General features: G+C 40.8%; 1 protein-coding gene across 7 annotated transcripts in view; it reads right to left on the bottom strand.

The window, feature by feature from the left end:
* The window catches only part of GDE1 (glycerophosphodiester phosphodiesterase 1), a 32,266-nt gene that overhangs the window by 7,593 nt on the left and 10,497 nt on the right, over window positions 1–14,176 (bottom strand). For 3 of the 7 annotated variants that reach the window (XM_057528874.1, XM_007188314.3, XM_028168070.2), the window contains 3 exons: window positions 11,763–11,855; window positions 2,545–2,756; window positions 656–1,273 (listed from right to left, as the gene is read on the bottom strand). In XM_057528874.1, the coding sequence (XP_057384857.1) occupies window positions 1,126–1,273; window positions 2,545–2,756; window positions 11,763–11,855 (453 nt within the window). In that variant the 3' untranslated portion in view covers window positions 656–1,125. Of the gene's footprint in view, window positions 1–655; window positions 1,274–2,544; window positions 2,757–11,762; window positions 11,856–14,176 lie in introns of those variants that run through there. The other 4 variants (XR_009005354.1, XM_057528875.1, XM_057528876.1 and 1 more) reach the window with 2 other exon arrangements.

Raw genomic sequence — 14,176 nt, 5'->3', positions numbered from 1 at the left:
CCCCTGGAAGCTCACATGGGAAAGAGCAGAGCTGGGAATCAAGGGTTCTACGTTATAAAGGCAGACAAGGTGACTGGTTCTCTGAACCGACTGACCTGGACTTGAATACCAGTTACACCAAGGAATTTGAGACCTTGGGTAAGTGACTTTAACCTTGCAGTACCTCTGTTTCCTTACCCATAAAAAGAGATTAATATCTCTCTAAGATTTTTGTGAGGGTTAATTAAAATAATGCATGTTAAACCACTGAAGTTCCTGGTAAATAGTAAACAAGAAATTTTATCATGAGATCAGGCTCTGTGTCACAGCTGTCATTTCTGGGAAGACCCTTCCCTTCCACAGATTTTAGTTTTCTCATTTGTAAAATGAGGCTAAGCCTAGATGTTCCCGGAAGTTTCTTCCAGCTCTAATTTTCTGTGATCATCTGCTGTAGAGCAGCTTGAAAGGGTACAACTCTGCCCCCTAGTGGTTTGTAGCTCTTATTTCTAGATACCATAAACAATCCCTCAGACTGATATCAAGACCTCCTTACCATTTTCTTTGCTTCACACCAATGTCTCACCAGGGGCCCTGGCCACTGGATTGGAAGCAGCAGCTCCCTTAAATTCTTTATGTCTTAGGATATGATGCTTGGTACATGGTTTTCCCTTAGTGCTCCTTTTAATGACTTTATTAGTATGGTCACAAGTTTGATGTCTACAGTACATTGATAACATAGCTGGATACAAATATTTTAAATAAGTAAAATTATGTAAGTGTGTCAAGTTTTAAAACGTCAACTCTGAGGGATCATGCATTTCCCATGCATTTGCATCTGCACCCCCAAATTGCACAATTCAATCTGTGCTTATCTTCACTGGGTTTCAGTGTGTGCCTCAGCTAGGTCGGGGCAGGAGTGTTGTGCCTTTCTGCAGACCCAGACTTTCAAGAGCATCGGTTTTGAACTCAGGCATTCCATGGAGCAAGGTGGCAACACTGGGTTTTGCTCTGGTTCAGGTAAATACCCAGTAACCGACTACTGCTTGTGTGAGCCACTTGATCCCCCAGGGGCTTGGGTATATTGATATTCCTCCATGAGGCCAGCAGGCAGTTTCTGTACCTGTGTTTCCTCCCTGGGGGAAAAGCCTAGAACTGAGGTGTGCAGTCTTCCAACATGCTGTCGGTGATATAGCTGGAACCAAGATGGGATTCATAGTAACTTTTTTCATCGAAAGTATTAACAGTCCAAGCAACAACCTGAATGCCTTTAGCTGACCACTTCTTCAAGTAGTCCCTGGAGAAAGAGGAAAAACCAACCTTGTTAGAATAATGCCAATTGTCTCAGGAATCTACAATGGCCACTAAATATGGTGTTCGCTGAGTACTAACAGCCCCCAGAAAGAGCCTCTTAACTGGCCTCCGCACTGCAGCCAGAGGGTGTTCCAAACCCAGGATGAGCACCTCCTCCACGCTGCTGTGGCTTTAAACGCTTCAGCCACTTGCTGAAGACCCCCCCACCCTGAACCCCTACCGGAGGCTGTACCTAGCCTAGGCCCACCTGTCTCTTTGGCCTCATCTTACGCCACATTCCCCCTTTCTTTTCTGTGCTGTACTCTGTGTGCGTACTGATTTTTCTTGCAGTTCCTTGAAAGAACCAGGCCCCTTTCTGCCACAGCACTTTTGCACGTGTCTTCCCCTCTGACTTGGACCTCCACCCCCAAACCCCTCATTTCCTACGCACCCTTCAGATCTTAGCTCAGCTGTTAACTTCCTTGGGGATGTTTTCCCTGACTCCCTTGACTAGGACAAATTAAACAGTATATGTGCACCATTCTCTCTTATACAGCATTTATCTTAGCTCTAATTTTATGTTTATTGGATCTTTATTTGATTAGCATCTATCTCTTCCATTTGACTATAAACTCCATGAGGGCAGACTGTGGCTTTCTTTACCACAGCATCTCAGCTTCTTAATACAGTACCTTGCAGTACTGCAGGCATACAACAAATATTTATTGAACTGAATGCACACATGCCTGAAATAATATGAAAATTACAACTGTAACCACCTGAAATACACAGCTATAAAATTGCCAAAATAAAGATTCAGAGATTGCTAGCAGGTTAGGGAATGGAAAGTTTCTTGGAAGCAATGGAGTAGAGCCTGTAATATATAGGGGAGCAGGAGGAAAGTTGGGATAGATGAGGTAGGTGCCCACAAGACATCTTCATTGTGGTTCTGCCCTGGATCCTATGTTGGTTTTTAAAGGGAGCCAATCACAAAGAAATACAATCTCTCTGTCTCTGTCTCTGTCGTCATAGTTTGGCACGTTTACTTTTTCTTTAAAATGCACTAAAACCCAAGAATATTTGATCAACTTGTTTTGGAAACAGCGAAATATGCCTAAACTCTTCCCACCTAAGAAGCTAGTGGCATTTCAACTTAATAAAGGCACGGTGGGCTTCGTGGGTGGGAACCAATACAGGTGTCCACTGTTAATCCTCCCTTTTCAAGAAGAACATTCAGGAAATGTATCAGAAGATAAAAAAAATCTTCCAACTTACGGAGATACAAAATCCTTTTGTATGAGGAAAGCTGAAATTCCACACAAGTACCACAAGATATTATGCATACTCCAATCGAGCAAAATGTCCAATGCCACAAACATGGACTGTTTCCATAAAGTATCAAAGCGTGGTTTCCCATCTCCTGTATGGCTAAGGCTCCAAGGTCTGTGAATTAAAGCTGTTACTACATTCTGATCTGCTTGTCTCATCTGAAAGGAATTTTGGAAAATAAAGCAATTATCATATCTTAAGGCCAATACCTCTCATTTGTTCGTTAGATTTAGCCAATGTACTCAGTCTGTACAAGGAGGTATGCTGCCCCCCATGTCTATTAAATAAATACTCCATCATAAACCCTTTGAGAAAATAATGTGTTGAATGTAAAGCATTTAATATATAGAATAAATGAGAACACTTCCTCCACAATCCTAAAAGAACTGCAATACTATCTTTAAAATGAGAACATTATAACCTCAGGGTCAAATTTTAATAATGTCACAAAGAGTAACTTTCAATTGGATATTGATTTAAATTATGGCCAGAGATAATTAGAACACAATGAGGATGGAACCATGATCATTTCAAGATGGGCTGGTTAGCTTTTGATCCTTGTTAGAGAAAATGGCTGAAAAAAAGTTGTGGGGGGCGGGGAAATGGGGTGAGAAGGGAGAGAAGTGGGGGCAGAGACGAGGACAGAGCAACGGACAAATGGGGGATATGGATGGAATTCTCTTAGTCTGTGCTCTATGGTCCTCTGGAAAAGGTATCACACATTTTAAAGGCCTCTGTTCAAGGAAGTTTGGGAAACACTGATCCAAATGTCTAGAAGCCCCAGGACACTATTCATCTCAATGACAGTTTATATCCCAGCAGGCTCCACCCTTACTGCAAATTTTTAAATACATGCTGTGTTGGTCACTGTTGAAGAACCAACTCATTATTTTGGAAACTGGTAAATAAAGGACAGGATTAAGCATTTATTTGCCTATTGGGTAGCTAAATAGTAGATGAGAGATCCTCTTTATAGAAGTATTCCATCTAGCTAATACACGAAGATGAAACAATAGACTTAGAATATTGACACTTTAAAAACCTCTAGTAGGGACTTCCCTGGTGGTCCAGTGGCTAAGACTCCACATTCCCAATGCAGGGGGCCTGGGTTTGACCCTTGGTCAGGGAACTCAATCCCACATGCTGCAACTAAAGATCCAGTGCAGCCAAATAAATAGATAAATAAATAAATAAATATTAAAAATAAAAATAAAACCCCTAGTAAATTGCCAGAGCCGGCCACTGGCATCAATAACAGCTGCTGACAACACGACGAGACAACCTGACATTATGCCCCCCTGATGGAAGAAGACCCTTACCTAAGAAATTATCTTGCTAAGAATAATTGAACCTAATCTGATCAAGCCTTCAGCTCTCACTACCAATTTATAGGAAATATACAGAGGAGATGAATGTGTTAAATTGTACCATGGCATAATTAGCAAAATCCAGACTTTGGTAAATAAACTCTACAAAACAACCTGGTTTCTTAAATAAATACACGACAAGGGGGATTTATACATTGGATATTTGATGATCTTAAGGACTTCTTGTTAATGGTTTTAGATGGGATAATGGTATTGTGGTTATGTTAAAAAAAAAAAAAGGAATCACTTTTTAAAGATACTTAAAGCAATTTTGATGGATAAAATGATATGATGTCTGGAATCTGCTTCAAAATAACCCTGGGGAGGAGACGGAGTCAAGATGGCAGTGTGGGAAGATGCAGAGTTAGCTTCTCCCCACAACTAGGGCGCCTGCCGGCTGCTGGTGGGGAACTCTGATGCCCAAGGAGATGGAAGGAACCCCAAAGTGAACTGGTAGGATGTAGGGGGACTGAGAGGGGAGGAGAAGTGGAGGCCAGACAGGATCAGCGCCCCTGAGGCCGGGGAGATCAGAGATCAGGAGAGGCAGGCAGGAGGGGCCTTCCAGGAGGAGGGGAGAGGAGCGGAGGGTGATCGACCGGCCCACTCGGGCTGGGGAGCCTGCTGAGCTCCCAAGCTGATCCCCTGCCCTCCAAAGCCCCCTCCAGGCCGCATGGGTCCTTGGGGGCATAGGAGGGAAGTCAGGGAGATCAGGAGAGGCAGACGGGAGGGGCCCTCCCAGACCAGAGGAGCAGGAGAGAAGAGGAGGGCGTCTGCCCCACCCACTCGAGCCCAGGAAGCCTGCTGGGCTCCCAGGTGAGGTCCCCTTCCCTCTGAGACCAGGGGTGGGGGGCACGCCTGGGCCCCTTCTGTTCCTTGAGCCTAAGCCCCACCCCCCACAGCCCCCAGGGCCTTTTCCAGCCCTGTGGGTCCTGAGCATAGGCCCCGCCCACACCTCACCCTTGCTTAGGTCCCACTCTCCACAGCCAAGGCCTTCCCCCCAGCCTTTTTTTATTTTTATTTTCCCTCCTCTTCTTTTTTAGTATTGTGGTACTGATGTACCTTCTGGTTGTTGATTCATCTATATTTTTATTTTTATATTCTTTCTAACATATCTGTTAGTTTCCTAGTCTAATTTTATTTTTTACTTTGTTATTGTTCTCTTTTTTTTTTTTTGCCGCCCCACGTGGCTCACGGGATCTTGGTTCACGAGCCTGGGGTTGGGCTGAAGCTCCTGCAGTGGGAGCTCCGAGTCTGAACCACTGGACTAACAGAGAACCTCAGGCCCCAGGGAATATTCATCAGAGTGAGGTCTAACAGAGTTCCTCATCTCAGCACCAACACCCAACTCTACCCAATAGCCTACAAACTCCAGTGTTGGAAGCCTCAGGCCAAACAACCAGTAAGACAGGAACACAATCCCACTCATTAAAAAAAAAAAAAAAAAAGGGCTTCCCTGGTGGCGCAGTGGTTGGGAGTCTGCCTGCTAATGCAGGGGACGCGGGTTCGAGCCCTGGTCTGGGAAGATCCCACATGCCGCAGAGCGGCATTGTGAGCCACAATTACTGAGCCTGCGCGTCTGGAGCTGTGCTCCGCAACAGGAGGGGCCGCGATGGTGAGAGGCCCACGCACCGTGATGAGGAGTGGCCCCCGCTTGCCACAACTAGAGAAGGCCCTAGCACAGAAACGAAGACCCAACATAGCAATCAATCAATCAATCAATCAATAAAAAATAAATAAATAAATCTTTAAAAAAAAAAAAAATGAGACGGCAAAAAAATATGTCACAGATGAAGGAGCAAGGTAAAAACCTATGAGACCAAATAAATGAAGGGAAAATAGGTAACCTACCAGAAAAAGAATTCAGAGTAATGATAGTAAAGATGATCCAGAAACTCAGAATGGAGGCACGGATTGAGAAAATACAAGAAATGTTTAACAAAGATCTAGAAGAACTAAAGAACAAACAAACAGAGATGAACAACACAATAATTGAATTGAAAAATACACTAGAAGGAATCAATAACAGAATAACTGAGGCAGAAGAACGAATAAGTGAGCTGGAAGACAAAAAGGTGGAAATAACTGTCAAGGAGCAGAATAAAGAAAAAAGAATGAAAAGAATTGAAGACAATCTCAGAGACCTCTGGAACAACACTAAACGCACCAAATTTGAATTATAGGGGTCCCAGAAGAAGAAGAGAAAAAGAAAGGGTCTGAGAAAATATTTGAAGAGATTATAGTCAAAAAATTCCCTAATATGGGAAAGGAAATAGTCACCCAAGTCCAGGAAGCACAGAGAGTCCCATACAGGATAAACCCTAGGAAAAACACACCAAGACACATATTAATCAAACTAACAAAAATTAAATTCAAAGGAAAAATATTAAAAGCAGCAAGGGAAAAACAAAAAATAACATACAAAGGAATCCCCATAAGGTTATCAGCTGATTTTTCAACAGAAACTACAGGCCAGAAGGGAGTAGCAGGATATACTTAAAGTGATGAAAGAGAAAAACCTACAACCAAGGTTACTCTACCCAGCAAGGATCTCATTCAGATTTGATGGAGAAGTCAAAAGCTTTTCAGACAAGCAAAAGCTAAGAGAATTCAGCACCACCAAACCAGCTTTACAACAAATGCTAAAGAAACTTTTCTAGGCAGGAAACACAACAGAAGAAGAAGACCCACAAAAACAAACCCAAAACAATTAAGAAAATGGTAATAGGAACATACATATTGATAACAACCTTGAATGAAAATGGATTAAATGCCCCAACCAAAAGACACAGACTGGCTGAATGGATACAAAAACAAGATCCATATATATCCTGTCTACAAGAGACCCACTTCAGACCTAGGGATACATACAGACTGAAAGTGAAGGGATGGAAAAAGATATTCCATGCAGATGAGTAGCAATACCCGTCTCAGATAAAATAGACTTTAAGATAAAGACTGTTACAAGAGATAAGGAGGGACACCACATAATGATCAAGGGATCAATCCAAGAAGAAGATATAACCATTATAAATGTCTATGCACCCAACATAGGAGCACCTCAATATATAAGGCAAATGCTAACAACCATGAAAGGAGACATCGACAGTAACACAATAATAGTGGGGGTCCTTAACACCCCACTTACACCAATGGACAGATCATCCAAACAGAAAATAAATAAGGAAACACAAGCTTTAAATGAAACAATAGACCAGATAGATCTAATTGATATTTACAGAACATTCCACCCAAAAGTGGCAGAATACACTTTCTTCTCAAGTGCACATGGAACATTCTCCAGGATAGATCACATCTTGGGTCACAAATCAAGCCTTGGAAAATTTAAGAAAATTGAAATTGTATCAAGCATCTTTTCTGACCACAATGTTATGAGACTGGAAATCAATTACAGGAGAAAAACTGTAAAAAACACAAATACATGGAGGCTAAACAGTGCACTACTAAATAACCAAGAGATCACTGAAGAAATCAAAGAAGAAATAAAAAGATACATAGAAACAAATGACAATGAAAACATGATGACCCAAAACCTATGGGACGCAGCAAAAGCAGTTCTAAGAGGGAAGTTTATAGCAATTCAATCTCACCTCAAGAAAAAAGAAAAATCTCAAATAAACAATCTAACCCTACACTTAAAACAACTAGAGAAAGAAGAACAAAGAAAACCCAAAGTCAGTAGAAGGAAAGAAATCATAAAGATCAAAGCAGAAATAAATGAAATAGAAATGAAGAAAACAATAGCAAAGATCAATAAAACTAAGAGCTGGTTCTTTGACAAGATAAACAAAATTGATAAACCCTTAGCCAGACTCATCAAGAAAAACAGGGAGAGGACGCAAATCAATAAAATTAGAAATGAAAAAGGAGAAATCACAACTGACACTGCAGAAATACAAAGGATTATAAGAGACTACTACAAACAACTATACACCAACAAAATGGACAACCACAAAGAAATGGACAAATTCTTGGAAAGGTATAAGCTTCCAAGACTGAACCAGGAAGAATTAGAAATTATAAACAGACCTATCAAAAGTAATGAAATTGAAACCATAATTAAAAATCTTCCAACAAACAAAAGTCCAGGACCAGATGGCTTCACAAGCGAATTCTATCAAACATTTAGGGAAGAGCTAACACCGATCCTTCTCAAACACTTCCAAAAAATTGCAGAGGGAGAAACACTCCCAAATTCATTCAACGAAGCCACCATCACCCTGATACCAAAACCAGAAAAAGATATCACACAAAAAGAATATTATAGCCCAATATCACTGATGAACATAGATGCAAATATCATGAACAAAGTACCAGCAAACAGAATCCAACAACACATTAAAAGGATCATACACCATGGTGGAGTGGGATTTATCCCAGGGAGGCAAGGATTCTTCAATATATGCAAATCAATCAATGTGATACACCACATTAACAAATTAAGGAACAAAAACCATATGATCATCTCAATAGATGCAGAAAAAGCTTTTGACAAAATTCAACACCCATTTATGATAAAAACTCTCCAGAAAATGGGCACAGAGGGAACCAACTCAACATAATAAAGGCCGTATATGACAAACCCACAGCAAGCATCATACTCAATGGTGAAAAACTGAAAGCATTTCCTTTAGGATCAGAAACAAGACAAGGATGTCCACTCTTGCCATGCTCATTCAACATAGTTTTGGAAGTCCTAGCCACAGCAATCAGAGAAGAAAAAGAAATAAAAGGAATACAAATTGGAAAAGAAGAAGTAAAACTGTCACTGTGTGCCGATGACATGATACTGTACATAGAAAATCCTAAAGATGCCACCAGAAAACTACTAGAACTAATCAATGAATTTGGTAAGGTTGCAGGATACAAAATTAATGCACAGAAATCTCTGGCATTTCTATACACCAACAATGAAAAATCAGAAAGAGAAATTAAGTAAACACTTCCATTTACCATTGCAACAAAAAGAATAAAATACCTAGGAATAAACCTGCCTAAGGAGGTAAAAGACTTGTACTCAGAAAACTATAAAACACTAATGAAAGAAATCAAAGATGACATAATCAGATGGAAAAATATATCATGTTCTTGGATTGGAAGAATCAATATTGTGAAAATGACTATACTATCCAAAGCAATCTACAGATTCAATGCAATCCCCATCAAACTACCAATGGCATTCTTCACGAATTAGAACAAAAAATTTTACAATTCGTATGGAAACACAAAAGACAAATAGCCAAAGGAATAGCCGAATAGCCAAAGCAATCTTGAGAAAGAAAAACGGAGTTAGAGGGATCAGGTTCCCCGACTTCAAACTATACCACAAAGCTACAGTAATCAAGACAGTATGGTACTGGCTCAAAAACAGAAATATAGATCAATGGTGTAAGACAGAATGCCCAGAGATAAACCCACGCACATATGGGCACCTAATTTATGACAAAGGAAGCAAGAATAGACAGCCTCTTCAATATGTGGTGCTGGGAAAACTGGACAGCTACATGTAAAAGAATGAAATTAGAACACTACCTAACACCATACACAAAAATAAACTCCAAATGGATTAAAGACTTAAATGTAAGACCAGACACTATAAAACTTAGAGGAAAACATAGGAAAAACACTCTTTGACATAAACCAGCAAGATCGTTCTTGACCCATCTCCTAGAGTAACAGAAATAAAAACAAAAATAAACAAATGGGACTTAATTAAACTTAAAAGCTTTTGCACAGCAAAGGAAACCATAAACAAGACAAAAGACAACCCTCAGAATGGGAGGAAATATTTGCAAATGAAACAGCAGACAAAGGATTAATCTCCAAAATATACAAACAGTTCATGGAGTTCAATATCAAAAAAACAAACAATCCAGTTAAAAAATGGATGGAAGACCTAAATAGACATTTCACCATGGAAGACATACAGATGGCCAAGAGGCACATGAAAAGATGCTCAACATCACTAATTATTAGAGAAATACAAATCAAAACTACCATGAGGTATCACCTCATGCCAGTCAGAATGGCCATTATCAAAAAATCTAGAAACAATAAATGCTGGAAAGGGTGTGGTGAAAAGGGAACCCTCCTGCACTGTTGGTGGGAATGTAAATTGATACAACCACCATGGAAAACAGTATGGAGGTTCCTTAAAAAACTAAAAATAGAACTACCATATGACCCAGCAATCCCACTACTGGGCATATACCCTGAGAAAACCATAATTCAAAAAGAGACATGTGGGGCTTCCCTGGTGGTGCAGTGGTTGAGAATCTGCCTGCCAATGCAGGGACACGGGTTCGAGCCCTGGTCTGGGAAGATCCCACATGCCGCAGAGCAACTGGGCCCATGAGCCACAACTACTGAGCCTGCGCGTCTGGAGCCTGTGCTCCGCAACAAGAGAGGCCGCGATAGTGAGAGGCCCGCTCACCGCGATGAAGAGAGGCCCCCGCTCGCCACAACTAGAGAAAGCCCTCGCACAGAAACAAAGACCCAACACAGCCAAAAATAAATAAAAAAAAGAGAGACATGTACCACAATGTTCATTGCAGCACTGTTTACAATAGCCAGGACATGGAACTAACCTAAATGTCCATCGACAGATGAATGGATAAAGAAGATGTGGCACATATATACAATGCAATATTACTCAGCCATAAAAAAGAAACGAAATTGAGTTATTTTTAGTGAGGTGGATGGACCTAGAGTCTGTCATACAGAGTGAATAAATCAGAAAGAGAAAAACAAATACCGTATGCCAACGAACATACATGGAATTAAAAAAAAAAAAGATACTGATGAACCTAGTTGCAGGACAGGAATAAAGAGGTAGACATAGAGAATGGACTTGAGGACATGGGGTGGGAGGGCGAAGCTGGGGTGAAGTGAGAGTAGCATTGACGTATATACACTACCGAATGTAAAATAGTTGGCTGGTGGGAAGCAGCAGCATAGCACAGGGAGATTGCCTTGGTGTTTTGAGATGACCTAGAGGGGTGGGATAGGGAGGATGGGAGGGAGGCTCAAGAGGGAGGGGATATGGGGACATGTGTATGCATATGGCTGATTCGCTTTGTCGTGCAACAGAAACTAACATAGTATTGTGAAGCAATTATACTCCAATAAAGATCTATTAAAAAAAAAATAACCCTGGGGATAAATGGGGTTATGGATGAAACAAGCTGGATTATGGTTAAAGGAGGGCTTGCTGTAGTATCTATGTATTTGCATATTTCAAATTATGCATATTTTAAATTCACTATAAGACTTATTTTTTAAAAAGGTATATTCTGCTGTTACTTAGTGAGACATAGAAATATATAATTCATTCTGTTCTGAGAATGTTACCAAAGTAATCTGAATGAGCCTATAAACAACATGAAAGAAGGAGCTAAAAAGGAATCATGGTATTTTAAAATGGGGTACGAGTACTTTCCTCTTCCTGAATTTTTGTTAATTTAAAAGAGGAGTCTCTTCACAGATGTAAAGAACAAACGTATGGACACCAAGGGGGGAAAGGGGGCGGGGTGCGGCGTGGTGGTGGTGGTGGGATGAATTGGGAGATTGGGATTGACATCTCTACACTAATATGTATAAAATAGATAACTAATAAGAACCTGCTGTATAAAAAATAATAATAAAATTCAAAAAAAAAGAGAAGTTTCTTAATTGATTCAGTTCAGTTTAACAGGCATCTATCTTATGCTTATTTAGCTCACTGCTATTATTACCACTAACTAACATAATATTATATACAACAAAAATCCAGAATTTTACCTTATAGATAACTTCTGGCAAGAAAGAGCAGACAATACTATTATTATATAGTTGAGGAAACTCCATATATACTTTCTTTAGAGCATCAGTAGCCTGTAAAAGAGATTCATGTATTTAAAATCTATTAAAATGTAGTCCCGGGCTTCCCTGGTGGCACAGTGGTTGAGAATCTGCCTGCCAATGCAGGGGACACGGGATCGAGCCCTGGTCTGGGAGGATCCCACATGCCGCGGAGCAACTAGGCCCATGAGCCACAACTACTGAGCCTGCGCGTCTGGAGCCTGTGCTCCGTAACAAGAGAGGCCGCGATAGTGAGAGGCCCGCGCACCACGATGAAGAGTGGCCCCCGCTTGCCGCAACTAGAGAAAGCCCTTGCAGAGGAACAAAGACCCAACACAGCTAGCTAAATAAATAAATAAATAAATAAATAAATAAATAAATTTATAAAAAACACTTAAAAAAAAAAATGTAGTCCCAACCAGTAACTACTATATATAAGTACAACTCTATTAAGTAAATCAGAAGTTTACTAATATATGGGGGTGTTCAAAGGAGTATTGGTAGGTTGCATTATCCACTAGGATGCATTTTAAACTCACATCAGCAGATAAGGAAGAAGCTGGGGTACTGCTGCTTTACTATTTTGCTGAGAGGCTCACCTCCTTTTGTCATACTTTGGAAAAGTATGGCAGACTACAGGCCAGTGGAGGTTGGAAGCAAAATTTTAAAATCTTTTCCTTATACTCTAGTTTAGCCACTAGGAAAGGTCCTTTTATACCCACAGCTCTATCTCCCTCTGCCTTTCCTAGCTGAAGTGGGAGTCAACCAGTCTGCAAACTAGAAAGGGTAGATTTTCTCTGTCTAGGCGACTGAGAGGAAACGTCATCCATCATCAACACGGAGAGAGAAGCCATGGGACAAGGGAGAAACTGGGAAGAGTCTCCCAACTCTTCCCAAGAAGAGCAGAGGTTTCTTTTTGCAGTAAACCAGCTACCAAATGAAGAAGAAATGGTAGAATTAAAATACTGATATTTTGTAACCTCTAGTGAATTAACAGATTTGGCCACTGAGCCACAGTAGCAGCTAACAACAGAGATGACCAGACGTTAGGTGGAATGTAATGTTGCTACATCATAATTCTTGAAGTACCCCTAATTTTTGGAAAGTTACACATAACCTATAACCAAATATAAGCAACTAAATGCATTCCCCAAAATAAAAAAGAACACAGAAATTATTCATGTCATGCTTCCCTTCACTAATATGACAGAGTGTGAGCTATAGAGCCGAAGTTGTTTTCTTGCTGTGAACTAACACGCACCATGTGTGATGCTTCATCTACATTCTTTATCTGATTCTCACAACAACCCTATGTGGTCATTTCTTACATTGTTCCCATTTTGCCCATAAAGAAACAGAAGCTTATCAAGGTTAAGGTTACACTGTAGTAGGTGAGAGTTTAATCACAATCTCCAAAGCCCGTGATCTTGGCTCCTGTATTCTACCGTCTCCAATTTAATGCCAACACTTGTTCCTTTATACTCCCATTTTTAAAATTAATTAATTTATTAATTTATTTATTTTTTGGCTGCTTTGGGTTTTCGTTGCTGCGTGCGGGCTTTCTCTAGTTGCGGCAAGTGGGAGCTACTCTTCATTGCAGTGCACGGGCTTCTCATTGCGGTGGCTTCTCTTTGTTGCAGAGCATGGGCTCCAGGCGTGCGGGCTTCAGTAGTTGTGGCATGCGGGCTCAGTAGTTGTGGCTCGTGGGCTCTAGAGCGCAGGCTCAGTAGTTGTGGTGCATGGGCTTAGTTGTTCCGTGGCATGTGGGATCTTCTTAGACTAGATCTCAAACCCGTGTCCCCTGCATTGACAGGCGGATTCCTAACCACTGTGCCACCAGGGAAGTCCCTATGCTCCCATTTTGGTGAATTAGATCACTGTGTTCTGCCCAATGCTTCCCAAACCATCTGTGAGCACCCAACCAGAAAGCTCAAATAGCTGGAAAAAAAAAAATTTCTTCCCCTCCCTCACCCCTCTTTATTCTAAGAAAATAATCATGAAGATCAGTACACCATGGGTGAAATGTAGGGCCTATCAGGGTTCCCAAACATGGGCTGTTATCCTCAATAAAACCCGAGGTGCTCATTAAAAATCTTGTTACTTGACCCCATGACCCTGGCCATTTTTAAGATTTAATCTCTGGGTGGAATGGCCTAGGAATCTGTATTTTTAATATGTATTCCTGGTGATTCTGATGCAGACCGACTGGAAAACCTAGACATATAGAACTATCAGTTTACCAGAATAATAAATTAGCCAGAGCACCATTCTCCTCTTTCTTCAAAAATGGGAGTTTATTGTACTTAAGTTAGAGGCTCATATTTCAGGTTTTAACAACTGGTTTCAACAATATC

The sequence above is a fragment of the Balaenoptera acutorostrata genome, chromosome 15, assembly GCF_949987535.1.
Source record: "Balaenoptera acutorostrata chromosome 15, mBalAcu1.1, whole genome shotgun sequence".
Lineage (NCBI taxonomy): Eukaryota > Metazoa > Chordata > Mammalia > Artiodactyla > Balaenopteridae > Balaenoptera > Balaenoptera acutorostrata.
Note: the sequence above shows the minus strand (reverse complement) of the source record. Positions and strands in the feature narration are given on the sequence as shown.